Genomic DNA, 20,365 nt, shown 5'->3' with positions numbered 1-20,365 from the left:
AGTCGGTGCTTTTTGTCCATAGGGGTGACCCGCCGGTGGTCCCGGAAAACTGGCCGATACAAGTCGAGCCGTTGGGGTTTCGATACCTCGGTATCTATGTCACACTTGACCCGAAATTACGATACGAAAACAATTTGGGTCCCCCTATGGCCCGATTTAAAAGAGACGTGATGCGTTGGCGGGCACTCCCCCTGTCTCTTTTGGGCAGAGCAGTGCTCTTCAAGATGATGTCCCTTCCACGATTTTTATAAGCGCTCCAGAACACTATGGACCTCATACCAGCATCCTATTTCAAGGAAATAGAGAATCTCCAGAGACAGCTTCTTTGGGAAGGCAGACCCCGTCTAGCCTTTTCCAAGCTCACCCTCCCCTGGTATGACAGAGGAATAGGGTTGCCTGACCTACGGAAATATTATTGGGCCTACCAGTTGGCGGCAGTAAATCACGTTATATACGGGGCCCCAGTAGACCCCAGCTTTTCAAAGGACCGCTGGCGATTTTACAAGGTCACTATATGCCAGATCGGGACGATTTCCCCTTGCGGGTCCTACAGCACACGCTATGCAGGTGTGGCACGCGGCCAATAGACACCTTAAGTGGGAGAGGAGACTTACGCTTGCCACCCCATTATTAAATTCGGAGAGATTAGGAAGCCTTTGGAAATCTAAGGGGTTCGACAAATGGGAAATCATTGGGATTACACAGATTAAAGACGTTTGGTGGAAGGACACAATTCATACGTTTGATTACCCTTAAGCAGCAATATCACCTTCATGATAGGAAGCTCTTCCGCTATCTCCAGGTCAGACATGCATTACTTACACATATCCCCGTAGGCACGCTACTCCCAGATGCTCCTCCCCTTGAGGACTGTGTGTTGGACGGTCTTCTCCCCAGTAAAACCATCTCCCTAATATATAAAAAAAAAGCTAATTAATAACACTGAGGACCCACTGGTACTAACTAGGACACAGTGGGGCACAGATGGACTTGAGTTGAATGACGAGGATTGGCGGGAGGCTGTCTCCTCTCCACGGGTAGTGGCAATACAGATGAGGCTCAGATTAGTGCAGTTAAAGATTCTTCACAGATCGTATGTCACGGGTCCTCGTCTGGTCCTAATGGGCAGGTCAGAGAGTGGGGAATGTCGCAGGGGGTGTGGAGAACTTGGCACATTCATGCATATTTTGTGGCACTGTAGGGAGGTACAGGTCTATTGGGTAGAGATCCATGATAAACTACGGGATGTCCTGGGGATGGAGATACGGCCAGAGGTTTGTATTTGTATTTTAAATGTCTGGGAACCCACAGATCTGTGTGCGTGTAAGCAACAGTGGGTAACGTTAGCATGTATGGTTGCCAAGCGTAACATCGCTCAGCTGTGGGGAGCGGGACAGCCGGGTCGGGAAATGGGCAGATGACATGGACTGGTGCATGTTTAGGGAGAGGTCGGTCTACATCTCTAGAGGTTATCCCTAAAAGTGGGGTAAGATCTGGGCAGACTGGAACTCCTATCGTGGTGACATTTGTAAGCCCCCAATCAGTCTGGAAGAAGTGGAGGCGCAGGAGCCCCTGTGATCCCTTGATCATCATCCTGTATGTATTGTTTGAAGTATGGACCTGCATATTTGAAAACTGTGTAACTGGTTACTGTCACCTGATGTCTTTTGTTTGTTGACCGCTAATAAAAAGATTTATAAAAAATAAAAAAAAGTATTCGGTGGGACAGTGCCACTATTTAAAACTAGTGCAGCTTACAAGCCTGGTCTTGGTAATCAAACGTTGCAGCTGAAGAAAGAACTGTCGGGTCACTTGGTGATGGCGAGCCAACTGAACGACAGAACTAAATTTTGGGGCGTTTTGAATTACTTCTTCTTTAAGAATGATTTGCTGTCGGAACAGGAGGCCACTGTTCCTGGGAGAACCATTTTACTATTCTTTATGACTTGGCGGAAGACAAGTCCTCCTCCATCTTTATCACCCCGATTGTTGGGTTTACGGTCAAGAGGAAGGAGGTGAGAAATGCTACTATCACAATCCCTTTGGGTAAGGCTCCCGGGGCCAATATTGTCCAGGGTGACCTTTTAGAATCTCTGCCGGATGTGTGGGCCCCGGTTATCACCAGTCATATCAATGCAGCTAACAGAGGTCCCCTGTCTGACGCTTGGAAGAGATCTTTTATCGTCCCCATATTCAAGAAAAGCAATGGAGTAGACCCATCCTGTTACAGGATAATCTCACTAATCGACATGGAGGTCAAGATTATTGGAAGGGTTATTTTGGAGTGACTCATCACATGGGAAAATGAATGGGCCTTGCTTTCCGAAGTACATTATGGGTTCAGATACGGCAGGGGTACAATAGAACAGAATCTCAACTTGCATCTCTTGATTGCAAAATACACCAGGGTGAAGTGGGAGTCATTCATATGGCCTTCATGGACCTCAGCGCAGTTTTTAGGTTTCGCCTGGAGTACGGAGTGTAAGCTCCGCATCCAGAGAAATCTGTAGTTTTCAGTAAGGGACCACTTGAATCCGCCCTCTGTTCCATTGGCTAGCTCCATAAATGGAGGCTAGCCATTGGAACAGAGATCTGTCCGTCAAGGCCGGACCAGATTCGGGGGCGTTCCCGACATTTTTCCCTCTCCACCCACTTCTGTTCGTCATCACGGTGGTGGGTGTGTGTTATTTATTTTTTTGGAGTCCGCCTGTTTTCTTCTTTTGCTAAGTGTCTGTTGTTGGAGTTGGCTGCAAGATTCGAGTTCCCACGAGGCGATCAGGTAAGGAGCATTTTGTTTAGAAATGTGCGTGAGCCGTGATCCTTCCCCCCCTCCCGCCGTCCGTGTCCTCTCCCGCCGTCCGTGTCCTCTCCCGCCGTTCGTGTCCTCTCCCGCCGTCCGTGTCCTCTCCCGCCGTCCGTGTCCTCTCCCGCCGTCCGTGTCCTCTCCCGCCGTCCGTGTCCTCTCCGGCCGTCCGTGTCCTCTCCCGCCGTTCGTGTCCTCTCCCGCCCCCTCCCGCCTATGGTGTCCTCTCCCGCCCCCTCCCGCCATCCGTGTTCTTTCCCGCCCCCCTCCCGCCGTCCGTGTCCTCTCCCGCCCCCCTCCCGCCGTCCGTGTCCTCTCCCGCCCCCTTCCGCCGTCCGTGTTCTCTCCCGCCCCCCTCCCGCCGTCCGTGTTCTCTCCCGCCCCCCTCCCGCCGTCCGTGTTCTCTCCCGCCCCCCTCCCGCCGTCCGTGTTCTCTCCCGCCCCCTCCCGCCGTCCGTGTCCTCTCCCGCACCCCTCCCGCCGTCCGTGTCCTCTCCCGCACCCCTCCCGCCGTCCGTGTTCTCTCCCGCCCCCCTCCCGCCGTCCGTGTTCTCTCCCGCCCCCCTCCCGCCGTCCGTGTTCTCTCCCGCACCCCTCCCGCCGTCCGTGTCCTCTCCCGCCCCCCCTGTCCTCGTAGGTGCTTGTTTTTTGTGTGTGTTTTTTTCCCTATGCCCAGCGTTTCTGATTCCAAAATGGCGACGCCCCTGGGTCGTGTGTTGTGCAGGGTTGGACCAAGGCTGCGGACAGTGCTGTACGGAGGTCAGCTCATGGCGAGCCAGAGAAGGGGTAAGCAGCAGACGGGATTGTAGAGAGCCTATCGTTTAAATGGCACCGACATGGGCACTGCAGGGCACTGGTTAAGGCAGCTGAAAACAAGACTGTCACAGAAAAAGACATTGAAAACAGACTAACAGCAAAGGTGCTTTAAGTAGAAAAAAGGCGTGTACAGTGAAGGGTCAGAGGAAGAAAAGGTGATGTATATCAAAATGCATTAACTTTTGAAAACAGCAATAGCATGAAGTATTGACAGGAATAAAGAGCAAACGAAGTGGTGTTTACACAACAGTGGCATAGGAGAACATAGCCCAACAGTATCGGTGGCAAAGATCTAGACGCGACTAGAAGGAACCGGGCAGACCCTGAAGAGCACACGCCACTTTACAAAAGCTGAAAGTAAATATACATAAGATCGCCATCAATTAGGAGCTAACACGGGGAAATTGCGAAGGGGATAGAGAAAACATCACGATTGCACTATACAGGGAAGTCGCCTTTTACAGCCACAGCGAGGCACACTGAAAATTATAAATGCCTGTCAAATAATATGAAACGAAAATTCCTAGCACAGCAAAAAAAAAGGAATATGTATGACCCTACAAACCAGTATACAAAGTGCTGCTGACTGAAAAAGCATGGGTTGGACTGTGGTGTGGGTTTTTGGCAACTATTGTGTTCGTGCATGTAAATGGAAAGAAGAATAGATTCTTAAAGTCAAAATTTAACGATTCGACTTTAAAAACAACGGCTTGGCAATTGTATATCTCTGCTGTAGCCCACATCGGGCTTTGCTTTTTCCTATATAAATATTGTATAAAGCGGGTAGGACTCTTCGCACCTAACATGGGACAGCGAGAGAACACTACTAATTTGTACTGGCACTGTTGTTTTTTTTATTATAGAATTTGTTTTGCGTTCCCAGCTCTACCGACGCAACAAAATATGACAAACCTTTCGCTGCATTTGGCATAATGAGTTTCCTCACCACATGTACTGCTGATTCCTTGCTAGGTAATATGCACAGTAACTATATGTATTTTGGCTCTTCTGTCCTAGGTATTTTAGGATCTCCAAATAGGGTAGCTGCTTCACGGTCTGAGAACAGGTACCTTTGACTTGTTATTGCTAAGGTCGGTTATACGAGTTTAGGGCCACTCAGTCTGACTACAGAGAAGAAGGGTGCTGCAACATCTTGCCCCAGCGTAATTTCGCAATGCTCTCCCTCCGAAGATGACCTTTTTTTACGTCACCTTGCCTGTGACTACCCCTTGTCTTCTTTGGTAAACCAGCGGTGGACAGTGCCCACCTTTTCCCTCTGGTACGAGACTGCTGCTGTCTAAACACTCTATTCCTGCCAGCCCTAACATCTTTCCTCTACGTCTTGTATTATACCCCTTTGTTTGCTGTGCTCAGTTGTTTGTAGCTAATTTTCACTTCTGTGTACATACTGCAAGAGTTACTGGGCAGATACATCTAAACATCATAAGTGCCACAGGATGATGCCAAGAGACAAGGGGAGGCAAGAGCGGCCGGCGCGAAGGAGCTCGAGTGCCAGCGCCCTCCAGTGGGTCAGTCACTCCGCGGTTCTCGTTTCCATAGAAACGCATAAAACACACCGCCTTTGGCCTACTACCTATGCGTTATCTTTTATCTTTCGTGAGTGTGCCAATGTCCCTACACTGCCCTCTCGCCTTGTCCTATTTTATTCCATCCATGTATTTCACCCCAAGGGCTCTCGCTCTCCGTTCGTGCCCTCCTTCGGGGTTTCTCTCCTCTACCATGTCCTGCTCCTGCCTCTTTCTCTGCTCCGTTTCTCTCAATTTCTGCTGCGTAGTGTGTCCCCTCCACCTCCCCCCTTGCCTCTACTCTCCAGTATTTTCTGTTACATTCTCTCCTCTTCTGCCGCGATTTCTTCCCACTGATTTACGCTCCCCGTTTCTTCACCTCCTTCCTGTACTGTACCTCTCCTCTTTCAAGGTGTCTTTCACGCCCCCCCGTACCTCCCTGCTCACCTCCACCTCTCGAAATGCTGCTTTTCTGTGACACACCTTGAATTACAATCTCGTTTTACTTTCCTTTTCATGTCCTTTCCCTAAATAAAAATACCCCCCCAATCTCCCCATTCCCTTCCACACTTTCTGCCTTCGCTCCTTTTCTCCCAACTCTCCATGAACTTTGACCTTGCCACTACCTCGAGCAGTTCCTCCTCCGCTTACCTTTCTCTTACCCTACCTGCCTTTTCCTGCTCCATACCCAACACCCCGTCCTCCCCCTTCCTGCTTTTCTATAATAGCCCCCCACGTTGACCTCTGCTTTCACCTCAAGTGGCGCTGCTGTCACCCCTCTATGGCGCCCCTTTACCCCTGCATGCCGCGCCTCCTCTCTTTATACCCTCCTGCTCGCACGGTGCGATCACTGTGCCCCAATTGTTCAAGAGCCTGTGCTTCTCCTCTTCGACCCACTCCCCCCTTTCTCTGCCCCCCCCGCGCCAGTCTCCGCCCCTCTCCAGACCCCCCTCTCCAGGGCACTCCCGTCGGCGGGTCCACTGCATTGCTGATTCCCAGGCAGCGCTGAGGAGTTGGGATGGCCGGAGGGGGGAGGGAGGGGGCACGGTCTGAGCCCCTGATCCCGCCCTCACTCCAGGATGGAAGCCGGCACCAGCTCCAGTCCTGCTGCGGGAGAGCCGATGGGCAGGATACAGCTCCGGGGCGCCGCCGCCGGGCAGTGCTGCTGCGCCTGGCCCGAGGCAGGTAAGAGCCAGGCAGAGTCAAGGGCAGGGAGAGGCGCTGCGGGGAGCACGGAGGCATGCGCATAGGACGGAGACTGGGGTAAAGGGACAGCATGACATTACAGAATCTCTATAGGGGGTCGTCGATTCCAACAACTCGACTTGGAGTCAATGTGGAACATGCTCATCTTTTATATATTCGTACAGATTGGGGTCTACGGGGCAACAAATTATTAGGGAGAGTCGAGCCAAGGCTCGGCTCTGTCTCGAAGAGCCCTGGAACGAGCCGAGGTTTGAAAATAGGTGGCACGCAAATCATTCCACAAACATCATGTTAGAATATGATAAGATGTCTTTAGAATTCAAAACGTGTATTTGTTTAACCATCAGAAGAGTTTCGCCTTAGTACACCAGATTATGTCTGTGCGTCTAAAAGCATTTATTAAAAGTCAGAGTTTGTAAACATTAATCAATATTCCAGCCCCCAACCTGATGGCAATGTTATCAGTGAGCTCAGAAGCAAGTCAGTTGTCATGTAGCCTGGATTCAGCCTCTATATAGGGATATCTATCTCACATGAAAGATTAATGCTTTGCCTTTAATTCTTTAAGGATGAGATTAGAGCGTGGGAGACAGGCAGAATCCACATTTTATTTTGGGTGACAGGCAGAATCCCCATTTCATTTTTGGCCGGTTTACACAGCTCAAACCTTGCCAAAGTACATAAGAATACTTCACACCAGACACACTACGCTATACAAATGCCTATAACCTAACCCAACGTCTAGATATGTGATCATATGATGGTCATTTGCATAAAGTCAACTTTATTTCAGAGTTAAATGCAAAGATGGTGGTAGAATTAGATATGCTCTGTAGCACTGCTACGAAAGAGCGCTGCATTCCAAGAGATGGGCAAACAATGCCCTCGCTGCTAGAAGAAAGGAAGCACACAAACAGCAATATATAATATGCCTGGAGCTCCGAAAATCGACGCAATAGCTAATAGTATTTAAAACACTGTGCTAAAAAGTCTGGATACTTATTTTATATTAAAGTTAGTCAGTAGATCGACTTGCTACTAACGAAGATTTTTTTTCAATTGTGTAACTCTCTCTACTTGAAACAGTTAATCCGAGGTGGATTTCAGGAGGTGTCCTTGGACTGCCCCGAGTCCTTGCCAGTGACCCACCTGTGGCACGGATTTCAGGAAGAAGTACTGGCTGTTTCGCCGGACATGACTCGAGCAATGTACACGCAGTGCAGCATTTTTCATCAACTTTGGCACTGCATGTCTATCGCAACACAGCACATTAATACTGTGCACTCTGTGCAGTGTGGCGCACTGGCAGCGGCTCTGCGTCTAGACCAGCATAGGCTGTCCGTGTGCCCGTCCCCCCTCCCGCGGTCCATGTGCCCGTCCCCCCTCCCGCTGTCCGTGAGCCTGCCCCCCCTCCCGCTGTCCGTGAGCCTGCCCCCCCTCCCGCTGTCCGTGAGCCCGTCCCGCCTGGAGCAAGGAAGAGCCATGGAGCATACAGGCAAGAAAAGCGCTGTGTCCGCAAGAAGCTCCCGGTGAGTGCGGGCGTCTTAGCAGCTTCAGGGACATTTTGTTTTCAGAGCCCACGAGGCTCTTCCAAAGCGGGGGCATTTCTTTCGAGTCCCCCGCGAGGGACTCCCACGACAGGAGGCATTCGTCTTCAGAGCCACGGAACTCGTGGGGGCATATTTGTGCTAGAGCCCATCTCTCTCTCGATCTATCTCCCCTATCCTTCTCTCTTTCCATAGATCCTCTCTCTCACACTATACTAAACTGTCTCTTTTTCTCTCTCCCTGTCTCCTTATCTCTCCTCTCTCTACCCATCTCGTCTTTCTTATTTCTTCTCTTTGTGTAGCTTAGTCTGCATTTTTTTTAAAAAGCTCTCTTCTGTCTTTCACTGTTTCGCCTCGGTTTCTCTCTCGCATGCAGCTGCAACCTTCCGTTAGGCCTCGTGATCTTACTGGTCACCCCCACAGTCCTATATAGGGTGACCACCTCAGTCCAGGTCATCACGGAAACTACATCCCGTTTTCCGTGTGCCTCTGTTGCCTGCTGCTTGTGCTCCGGTTTTGCGTCTGCCTCTGTTGCCTGCTGCTTGTGCTCCGGTTTTGCGTCTGCCTCTGTTGCCTGCTGCTTGTTTATTAAGCATTTAAATTCGTTCACATTTTACTAAAAAATGGACTGGGTCTCATAATGCACCAATTCGACAATATTTTGTTATTTTCTAAAACTCAAACTCAAACCGATTACATCACCAGCACTATACCAAGGTTAAAAATTCTTAATTACCAATGTTACTCATAATCCCAGCATTTCATATATTTCCTTAGTTCAGGGACGTTTCTTATCACATTTAGTATATCTCATGGGTAGAAAGTTTCTTTAAGAAGCTCAAGTCCTCTTTATGCATTCTTGAATTAGAATTCTTTGAAACAGAAATTAAATAATCTTGCCTCTAATCAGTCTATAAGGGGCAAAACAGTATAAAGTGACTTGTGCTTTGTGTGGAAACTTCATCACAGTGACACAGGGGCAAGTCATGTTTCTAGATAATGTGTTGAGGAAAAGCTACCCTATAGTGTATCTTACATAGCCTAAAACCCCTCGCTGTGCTTGCTTCCCTGCCCCCTCGCCGTGCTTTTTTCCCTGCCCCCGGAGTGTGTGTGTGGCTCTGGGTGTGTGTGTGTGTGGCTCTGGGTGTGTGTGTGTGGCTCTGGGTGTGTGTGTGGCTCTGGGTGTGTGTGTGTGTGTGTGTGGCTCTGGGTGTGTGTGTGTGTGTGTGGCTCTGGGTGCGTGTGTGTGTGTGTGTGTGTGTGTGTGGCTCTGGGTGTGTGTGTGTGTGTGGCTGGCTCTGGGTGTGTGTGTGTGTGTGGCTGGCTCTGGGTGTGTGTGGTAGTAATTGCTGTCTGCTGAGCTCGTCCGTAGGGTACAATAGGTCTCACATTTGCGAGAGATTAAGCTAATGGCAATGTAAATGACAATGCCATTTATTTATCTGTTTCAAAACCAACACATAAATACAAATTTTGTCATTTACAATGCCAATAGCTCAAACTTTTCCAAAGGCGAAACCATTGCATTGTAAATGCTTGTTAATCAAGTTAACAGCGAAACTCTTTGGGCCAAGTTGAGGTCCACGGGTGTGGATGCGGCCCTGGTAGGATTTATGAGAGCTCTCCATACTGACCTCACAGGAGTAGTTAGATATGATTCTAATGGCGAATGCACCAGCCCATTTGCTTTGAAAAAGAGCGTCCAACAGGGTTGCATCCTTGCACCATTTTTATTTGTCATATACATAAATTGGCTGGAGGGTGTTTTAACTAACGTATGGGCTGATGGACCTTGGGGGTGACTTATAAGCTTAAAGTGCAGTGACTGGGATATAAGGAAAACCTCTTATCTCAAATGAAAAGGGCATGCACCATTTCACGAAGGCTGCAAAGGCAGACCTGCAGACAGAGTCTGCATGGGCTCCCATGGGTTGCGCAATACATGCCTAATCCAATGGGAGACCCCTCGTATACCAATGCCCTAGTTACCTTAGTACCATATACTAGGGACTTACAGTGGTACACCAGTATGCCATTTGTGGGTGTACAAAGTACTCATCAGTAAATAGGGGAGAACCAATACAGACACTGGGGTCCTGATTAGAAGGATTCCAGTGTATTACAGTCAAAACACGCAGGCATCAGGCAAAAAGCGAGGGTAACTTTTCCAGATCCTACTTTTCTACACCCCATATCGCGAGTCAAGCTGTTTCAGGGGAGGTGTCAAGCCCACTGGTGTTTTGTAAGTCAACATATAGGTCAAGTCAAGGTTATCTGTTTAATGAGGAGCAAGCAAGCCATCCCCATCATCATCATCATCATCATTCTGAGGTGCTCCCTATTATGGCACGGGACCAGAATCTGAGACAAAAATAGGACGAACCACTGCTGATAGATGAGTTGTGTTACAGCACTTGTTTAGAGTCAGGATGCATAACAACTGGCTACACATTTGCGAGTCGGTACAGACCCAATAATGCAGATAGATACTGGAAACCTGACTGGAGGCCCCTCTGGTTCTGTGGGGCCCATATGCATGCCATAGGCAGCCGGGAACAAACTAAAGATTATTACTCTGGATCCCCATCAGTAGGCAAGAAGAGAAGGGTACTGATGCATTATCCATATAGTGCAGTCAAATCAGTAGGACAGTGCTTTCAGCCTCAAAAGAGGTAGGGAACACACTAAATAAGTACCAAAAATACAACTTTTTCAAAATCCCAAAACATTAATATCACACAGATCTCCCACCTGAGGTTATGTCAAGGACCACAGCTTTGCTTTCAAAACTGGTATCCTCTAGTAATCTGCATACATAATAGGACTATTTTCTTTCACAATATAGTTCAAAACACACTCAGGTACATGGCTTGAGTTGCTCATGAAATCTAACAGCAGTTTCTGTTAAATACCCCTTGAAATGTGAATCCAATAAGACAACTTTAGTGTTCACCGCCATTACAAAGCTCCCCCTATTGTCACAAAACACCACCAAGGCATTACGAAAGAATGGATTTAGTGATGAAGCACAGCCTGGATTCATAGGTCGTTCTTGACTCAAATGCATCCTAAACTCCCTTCACAACCCTGAGCTAGAAAAAGTCTTATTAGGTAAAATATTTCAAAATATGTCCTGCTCAAAGCCCAGCACGTCTGCAAGATCAGAGAGCCCATCCCGAGGGCACTTTATTCGCTGAGAATGCAGGACATTCAAGAATCAGAAAGAAATGTCACCCAAATCTTGTTCTGCCACTCGTACAGCAGCCTTCGATTTGTTTTTTTCTAGCAGTTGTGTGTGCATTTGAAATAACTTGCTTCAGAGAAAACTGGGGGATGAATTACGTGGGTAATGTGACTCCTGTAAGATGTGTGCTACCTGTACGGTCATCGAGCCTCTGCCAAACATATGCACTGGCATGCTCAAACCTGTAATGTCTCAGAGGTCCGTTAAAACAGAAGTGAAATTAAGTTTGAGCTTAGAGAAGCGTTAAAAGGGTAACTCAGAACCTCATACTAAGATAGGAAATTGGACCTTTCCTGTCCCCAACCTGTGCTATAGTATTCTGCCATTAAAACTTACAAAAATGTAAATGTATTTCAATCCAATTAGTTCCAACCAATTTACACCTTGTGAAAGACCCATAACACACCCGGGTGATTTCAAAGTGGAAAATATCAGTGAAGCAGGTGGTTTCAGGAACAAAGGAGGCACAAGCATGTTTTTGAGGAAGAAAACAATTTGGGAGAATCAATAAAATACAAAGATAAAAAACATCTTACATCCTTGTCTCCTAGGGTTTCCAGAAGCAAAAGCAGAATGGTTTTAAAGTGCTCGTCCCAAACTCCCATGTCATCTTCTCGCGTGATCTTCAACAGCTCACAGAGGGCTCCTTTTCTTTCTTCAACCCGCTCGTTGTGATTGGACAATTCCTTTAGAAGATCAGCCACCAGATCCGAATGATCAATAGACACTGTGACAAAATGAGAAAGAGGTTACTTTATTGGTAAAGTTAAGGTGTATTTCAGGTTTTTTAGTAAGAGCACAGGCAAGGCACAGTCTACAGCTGATAACCAACGTAAAGTCTCTTAGCCAAGAGGATGCCCAATCCATTGTGCTTAGGGTAGTGATCCGAGGTCACCAATATTTTATAATACTATATACTGCTGTTTAAAAACATCTAAGCAATACAAAATATTAATTTTAGACACTTCAGATATGTAGTAAAGGACTGGCTAGGACTAACAAACAGCTCACTGGAGCAAATTCATGATTACTCCCTTGCAGGATTTGAGAAACTACAGGTCAGCATCACTAGGAAGAAGAATTTTTCTTTTGACTTCCATGGCTTTCTCACTGTATGTAAATGTAAATGTAATGTAAATGTATTGCGACTTATATAGCGCACGTATCACCCGAAGGCATCAAGGCGCTTGCCTTGGGAACCCGTCCTGGCTTTTCCCTGTGAGATAACCCCTACTTGGGTATCCCCAGGGTGAAAGCCAGGCATCCCGCAGCGGGTAGGCAGCCGTAGTGGAGATTAAGCAACTATTGCCCAGAGTTGCAGCGTGGGACCCCATGATTAGAATAGGCACCGAGGCGAGAATTATCGAGTCCGTGGACATTTTGGGCTCAGGACCCTGCCGCGTCGGGAATTGAACCCTGGTCCCGGGCCAGACCTCTGCATCAGGGTCTGCCGCTCTAATCAGTGAGCCACACTCCTCCACCACTGTATCAAGTCTCTCATAGATTTCAGTGACAAACTGGTGTTACCACTACGGTCTTTAACTTGTGAAGGTTTCAGCTTTGCAACATCTAGCCTCAGGTGTTCGTTAGAGTAGCTTAACTACAGCGTCTGCTTTATATTTTAGTCCTTTTATTCCACTTACTCAGGAATTTATTAAATATTTATTTTGTCGTTTTGTTTTATATTCAAATATAAACTTCTACACTTCCTTTGAAATATTATCAAAATAAGTCATTGAACGCGCTCAGACTTCATTCACTTTATATTAATAGAGCGTTTCATGAATCCGCGATGGCATTTATGAATGACCTGGTCCAGGGTTATTTAATCAAGCAGAACAGTGAGAACATTCTGCTTCATGGGGCCAGAATTTATTATTGGGAGGGGGGGGGGGGGGGGGGGAGTCTGGCACCACACTAGGTTGGAACCACCCTGGATCTGCTGCTTCCCTCACATTTCATAGCTCCTTCTGTCCATGTTACTACCACGCCCAGAAGAGAGAGGGGCCGAGCTATTGATTAAGACACTGAAATGCAGATATGAGATGGGCCTGTACTAGACTTTACAGCCATGGCCCCTCCATTGTCTTCAACGAAGCTCTCAACATTCCAATATTGTGAGTGATGTTATATGCACGTTTCCCTAATCTATCCACAGTTTTCTGCTTTTGGCTGCTTTGGCATCTTTATCATAATCAAAGATTGTCTGCTATTCCAGATCTGACTGTAAGCAACGCAGTTGAGCGGGTGAACTACAGTTTTTAGAACTGAGGCTCATGGCAAATTTGTATACATAGAGGGACAGGTCTACCACAAACCCTTCTAAATCAAACGACAAAACAATACGCCATACGTAATTGTGCATATATGTAAAACTGAATGACACACGTTTTTGACAAGAATACTACGTTATGAATGACAACGATAAACCAGACAAAAAAAAGTTTTTTGTCAGTCACCAACCTACACAGGCAACTCAGCCCAACAACTCGTGCAAAACTGTGCTTGATTGCAGTGGACCAAAAATGCGACTTCTCAATGTAAACAAAATATGGGACCCAAAGGAAATGACATCTTTATCCATACATACGCTTTAAGTTTCCATTTCCTGACAATACCTACTCATGTAATTTCTAATTTATGAATAATAAAACTAGTGAAAGCCAACTGAATTGCAATAATGGCTTCAGGAGAGTCGAAAAATAAAGGATATGCAATGCCAATGGTTCAGAGACTGTCGAACAAAAATTCGGAGCTTGCAACTGGTAAATAACACTTTGTTACACTTATGTTCAGCTCTGTTCGTTACAATGTAAGGGTCCAACCGGAAAATGAATACTGGAAGAATTCAATCAAGATGCACATACATTACATGATACACCATAACTGAAAAGCAGTCAAGATCTCAAACTGAATGCATCAGCTCAGTAAATCTAAAGTATCCAAGCTTGATGCACATCTGACTGTGCAACGTTTCCTTCTCTCCAGATGTATATGGTCAACAAGAAAAAGCTTCTTGCCTTCTGTAGAAGTATTTCTGGAGATATATAACCTTCACACAGATTCCTCAACAATTAACCTCCTGGCCTCAGATTTATCCAGAAACACTTCACAATATCTTTTTAGCACCAAGTGGTGCCATGCAGCTTCATCTTCCGGACAGGACAAATGAAGAGAGCAATGACAGCAACTAATAAATTGAGAAGTTAACATATTATTGTGAATGTATGACAATACAACGCATACATTTACAACGCAGTGTTTACATCGCAACATCCTTTACAACGCATACATTTATATAGCATGCCATTACAACACATTTTTTAAAACTACATTTACAACACATTCCATTACATCGCATTATACCTTTACAACGCATACCATTACATTGCATTAAAGGTAAGTGTTGGATAGTGTAGGGGTACAAATTACTATTCTAACTCTAGGGGGTGCAACAGTAGGGTAAGTGTTAGAATAGTATTTTTTTACCCCTACACTATCCAACTCCAGGGGGTGCAACAGTAGGGTAAGTGTTGAATACTGTAGGGTTAAAAATTACTATTCTAACTCCAGGGGGTGCAATAGTAGGGTAAGTGTTGGATAGTGTAGGGATGGTATGCGTTGTAATGACATGCGATGTAATACCTGCGTTGTAGTGACATGCATTGTAGTGTCATGCGTTGTAGTGACATGCAATTAAATGGCTGCGTTGTAGTGACTAACGTTGTAAAGGATGTTGCGATGTAATGACTGCGTTGTAAATGTAGTGCGATGTAGGACTGCGTTGTAAAGGTTGTTTCCCTATTATACCTCGGGATATTCTGAGACACCACACTAACTCACCAGGGGTGGGGTTGGGGGGAAAAATCAGCAGGAAGATGATGTAGCCAATAGAAACATCATTACCAAAAGCAAGTGACTTTCTCTTCTGATGCATCCAACTGCTTGCAGATTGCTCACCTTATGAATGAGTCCCAAATCAATACCTCATTAGAAGGTGGGAATAAGTAGTGCAGGTTAACCAAGGTAGTCCTGCAACACAGCTGGGGCAAAGTACCTATTGCTATGTGCCTGGAACAAGAGGCAGAAGAGTTTGACAAAAGTATGGAATGATGACCATGTATCCTCCAGTCAAATTCTACAATTGGTACGCCTTTTAAGACAGCCGTGTGGACAGCCATGGTTTAAGCTAAAAGGGTACAAATGTCCCCTGGAGGATCTTTCTTGGCTAAGGTGGAGCACATTTCAATACAGAGAATGACCAAACGCAAAATGGTGTATGTGTTCTCCAAGCTACCCTTTACAGAAACAGTGAAGCCCAAAAAGGGCTGATAATCCACTCTGTCCTGTCACTTTGGTTGATGTAATATGTCACCACACATCTGGGGTACAGTCTATGCAGTTCTTACTTCTCCTTGATTGGATATTGAGAAGGACGAAAGATAGGATAAGAGAGAGATAGGCTCAAATAAAATGCAGAAACCACCAAAGTGAAGAAGGATAAGCTGTTGTAAAGGACGAAACTATCAGGTAGAAAAATGGGACAGGAGCAAGAACTAAGAGGCTAAGAAGAGACTAAGAAGCTGACTGGAAAACTGTACATGAGTTCAATGGGAGATGTCATCAATAAAGTTGATAGAAGATTCAAAACCCACTAAGAGGACGGACACAGGTAAAGCAAACCATTAGAAAATATTTAGCTAGTGGCAATCTAAATAGAGAAGATTGATCAGGAAGATAAGTGAAAGAAAACAGTTGAGCCAGGAAGCCCATACCAGTAGCCACCATCATAACCATCTATGAAAGGAATCATACAAATAACAAAATACTGTAAAGGTGATCTATTTCCACAGTTCTCTTGGGGACTCGAGGGTCATGTTTGAGGTTGCCGAAATCACCTGCTACTCAGGGAAGGTTATGAGTTCAGGTGAGGCACTGTGAGCTACCAGGATTCGGTTGACAGGCACTGACAGTGTAGAGAAACTCATTCCCTACACTCCAACGTCCTGTCGTCCTAACACACAGCTCTGTGTTACCAGCAGAATAAGTAAAACACATCTTTCTTCCAGAGGCACCAAAAATAAGGTGCGTTTTCAAAACCATTACCTGGTTGAGGGAGGGCAGTCCTATTGGAGAGACAGGAAGGTTTCAGCATTGCATTTGCAGATTAGATGGAAGACCCACTGATCCTTTGTGATAGTCACACAATGGTGGAAAGTGGGGACACACCCACCCACACTAAGGAAGATGATGGTGTTAGGAAGGGAGAAGGAGTCTAAGAGGTCTTGAGGAAGCAGAGCCAGGAGATAATTATGGAAACTGGGTATGCTTGCTGCTGCTGGTGATTACATCTGCTAGATCCACCCCAGTCTCAAAAGGTGTGGATCACTCTTTGAAGGTCTATGGCATATGGCATATGGCTATCTGTACAGACATAACAAGATCCCAAAGGACCTAACAGAATAGAAGCATGAGTTCCATCGCTCAGTAGAGTCTCAGAGGGTTCACGCAGAGAGTGAAGATGATGTAAAACAAGATGCCCTCTAGGGCGCAACACAGGTGATATGGGACATGAAGGTGTCCATGTGACCCAACTGGTGGCTTGTTAAACTGGGACCCGTGCAAGTATCACAGGTGTTTCTAGCCCATTTGCCTTCTATTCTGTGGCAGTGTCCTGCGACCAGCAAAACCAAATCTGTCACACTCACTGATTAGAAGGTAATGCCTGAAGAAGAATATGAGCCTTGTGAGCGACCACCACAGAGACTAAAACAAACATTTTAAATCCAAAGACAAAGCTTTCTAACAAACGGACTCAGGAGATAACTGCAAAAAAACATGAACAGAAGAAAATCCCCAGCAAGAAAAAATAAACATGAAAAAAATGGCCATGGTACCAATAGAAAAAAATTAAACAAAGTCAAGGTGTTCAATAATTGAGTGGTCAAATGTCTAACCATTGATTTGAAAAGGCAGAGGTTTCATGTCTTGCTGATCAAAAAAGGGAGGACCGGAGAAATGAAGTACAGAAACAAATGAATATGGTTAGAATCAGGTTAAGGATGCAAAAAACATTCCACTCACAAATCTTTTACATTCATTAACAGTTTGTGAGGATGGTACAATATTGACCAATATTCTTGGAATCGATGGTAGCCAGAAACAAGTGTGCTGTCTTAGTGTGTTGTCTATTTGCAATTTTAATTATAAAGGTAGCAACGCATATCATAATGCATTGAGAATGGAATTACATGTGGATGGGCTAAACCAAAGACAATCTCCTCAATCAAAGGCATAACCATCTAATTGAGCAATTGCATGTCTGAATGCATTGATTTCACATAAGTTAAGGTCATTCAAAAACATCAGGTGCTGTTTTATACTTAGGGTGTACTGCCCCCATTTACGCAATGGTGCACCTTTACCAAGGTTTGCTGGACACCAACCAGGACAGTGAACTCTGGTGCATATAATGAGCTTTCCTCATTGCAACCGCGGACTTACACTTGCCCTGGAGGCAGCACATTAGTGAAAGGCAGAGCAGCTGTTTGAAGCAGCCCTCTGTCGTTTATAGTAGTCAATACCCAAGCTTGTATTTCAAAGTGTTTGGGGGTGTGTGTGTGTGTGGGGGGGAGAAGGGGGGGGGGGTGTCAGGGTGTGGGCAGAGAGATCAGAAAGAGTGACTCCTCCAACCAACATGGGGATGTCTGGAGAGTCCCATGAGACCCCTTTCAGAGGGTGCACCGGCTGTGCTTCACTTCACAGTCAATTTGCCTCCTGATGGCTTCTTTGCTTGCGATCACAATACGGCATGGACGCATAGGCACAGTGCTTCCTCATCTGCATGGGCCCACACACCCATGCAAATCAGGGAAAGACCCCTTAAGATAGCCCCAGCTCTATCTGTATTACAGAAGGGCTGCAAAAGTGTCTGCGACCCCTTCTGTAATGCCACTGGGGAGCAGAAAGCAAGCAAGCGCAAATACCTGTTGAGCTACTGGGACACTGTAAATAATAAGACCCCAGTGAGACAAACTGCTGCGGTTCAAGGAGCACAAACCAAGCTATAAAAGACTCCAAATTCACTTGGCAACCCTTACTGCTGGTGGTTTGTTGAACTCAAGGAATACTGAAAATTAACGTATTTGAAATACTTGCATTCTTTTTTAAATCAACAAAAAGAGGAGACGTCGAGGATCATGCTTATACAGATATTGGCCGAATCTTAAGATTTAGGACTTAACAACACCTAAATATTTGAAAACCTACGAGCAGGTGTGCAAAGACTGATATTTTTCTAAAACATATTATACAGAGCTGCAAATGTCTTTGAAGTGTCTCTATTCCGCCAAAAAATTCATGATCAAATCATCTTTTAAAAAGATACTGTTTATAACCTTCAGAACTAGGACCTTAAGTTTCACTCACTCATCTTTGGTTTCACACTTTCGGATCAAACAAAAAATAAAAAAACATTTAGACCATGATGGAGCCTGCCACGTGGAAATGATAGTTTTGGTGACCACTATCTTTAATGCCCTGTTTAACCATCTTTTCCAGAAATCAGTCTATTTGCCACAAGCCCACTGTACAAAAGACAGTGAGTGCCCAAATGGAGTGTACTTCGTTTTGGAACAGATCAAATAGATTTTTATTTATTTAACAGAAATGGTTAGTATAGAGGGGAAGTATCACATGGTATTTAACAGGCATAAAAACAGAGCCTGAAACTTCCCGGCCTCCCCACCACTTATCCCTGCTAACAATCAATCAGTGAAAAAACGATGCTGCGCTTTCGTATACATGAGAAACAAATCTCTTTTAAACCTTTTCAACATGCATTCTCAGGTCTTTCCCCAGTCCCTCACTCCTTCAGACTCACTAGCTGAACTCTGCCGCTTTCCCTGCCTGCTGTCTGTCGGAACTTCTGTTTTCTTCTGAGTTTCTTTATCTGCCAACAGCCTTTGAACACACAGGATTCCAACATTCCAAATACTTACTTACGGCAGAACTCTGAAGGGCAAGCATTCTAGAGATGCCACAACCAATGCAGGAATAACTTCTGCTGCAGATTACTTATGTTTGTGTTAAAAGTATTAACATATTTTGCAATAGGTTATTAACTGATGTGTGTAATTTTTAATAGTCGAAAAGCTGTCACTTTTGTATTACTGGACAAAGTATATGCTATAATGTTTCCCATCACAAAACTTAAATACATGATGTATGACAGGAAATGTAAGACCACCAAATGCAAATTTGATAAAGTCAAGAGGCACGACTATAAGGCAGAATCTTAATTCGAATCTTAATCCAAAGAGCTCAAGAGTCCACGGGTGCACAGCAACGAGATTTTTAAACTCAAGAGGAAATGTTTTAAAATGTGATTGGAGGTCATCAGTGTCACCATTATATTGCCCCGCAACTGGCACCATAATATTTAAGTTGCGCCGCTCCAAATCTCCAGTAGCCTAGGCAGCACGGCTGAAGGCGATTTTGTAACCATTTCTGTTCGTCAGGACTGATGTTCAGGCACTCTGCTTCAGGGCTACTGAGAGCAGTGACTAACCCGTGTTTTCAACTGCAACCTTGTGAAATTGGCAAGAACTCATGGCAGACACAAGTGGGATGAACAGTAAGCCGTAGTTTATTTGCTCAGACAAAGCGTAGAAGTAGAACGACCCCAGCCACAACAGGTGACAGCTTCACTGTGCCTCTACGGCGCTCGCCTTGGAATGCTGGTCGCGGTGACATTCTAAGTGATGTCACCGCGAGCAGTTCCATTGTAAACCAAGCTGCCGAGGAGGGGGGGGACTGCAGAGGAAGATACCACACATCCCCCTTCCCTACAGAATGAAACATCAGAGGTGAAACATAAGGAAACAGGTGTACAACAGAAAGCTATATCATCACATATTGCTCAAAATGTCTGGGCGGTCTGGTCACTCTCCGGCTTGTCCTATCATCTGAGTGAAGGACCGTCCCCTGTTCCCTGGGAGGGAAACCTTTGCTCTTCTCGGAATTGTTTGCATACCCTCCTTCCCTACAGGAATCCTGCCCGAGGGGGGAAGGGGGAGGGGGGTGATACCTCTCAACTGTTCCCAGGTTCCAGATCTTTCCTTCCTGGGTTTTTACAGCATTCCTAAACAATTTTGTAATCTTAGTGGGCCTACGGTATTCAGACCAACTTGCCCTGCCAGTGGGTGTCCTGATCTTAATATCG

At 45.8% G+C, this 20,365-nt stretch overlaps 1 protein-coding gene across 5 annotated transcripts in view; it reads right to left on the bottom strand.

The window, feature by feature from the left end:
- The window catches only part of CLASP1 (cytoplasmic linker associated protein 1), a 1,618,163-nt gene that overhangs the window by 235,661 nt on the left and 1,362,137 nt on the right, over window positions 1-20,365 (bottom strand). For all 5 annotated transcript variants that reach the window (XM_078682066.1, XM_078682063.1, XM_078682065.1 and 2 more), the window contains one exon: window positions 11,679-11,869. In XM_078682066.1, the coding sequence (XP_078538192.1) occupies window positions 11,679-11,869 (191 nt within the window). The remainder of the gene's footprint in view (window positions 1-11,678; window positions 11,870-20,365) is intronic.

The sequence above is a fragment of the Lissotriton helveticus genome, chromosome 3_1 (genome assembly GCF_964261635.1).
Source record: "Lissotriton helveticus chromosome 3_1, aLisHel1.1, whole genome shotgun sequence".
NCBI lineage: Eukaryota > Metazoa > Chordata > Amphibia > Caudata > Salamandridae > Lissotriton > Lissotriton helveticus.
This window is presented reverse-complemented; position numbering and strand designations above follow the sequence as displayed.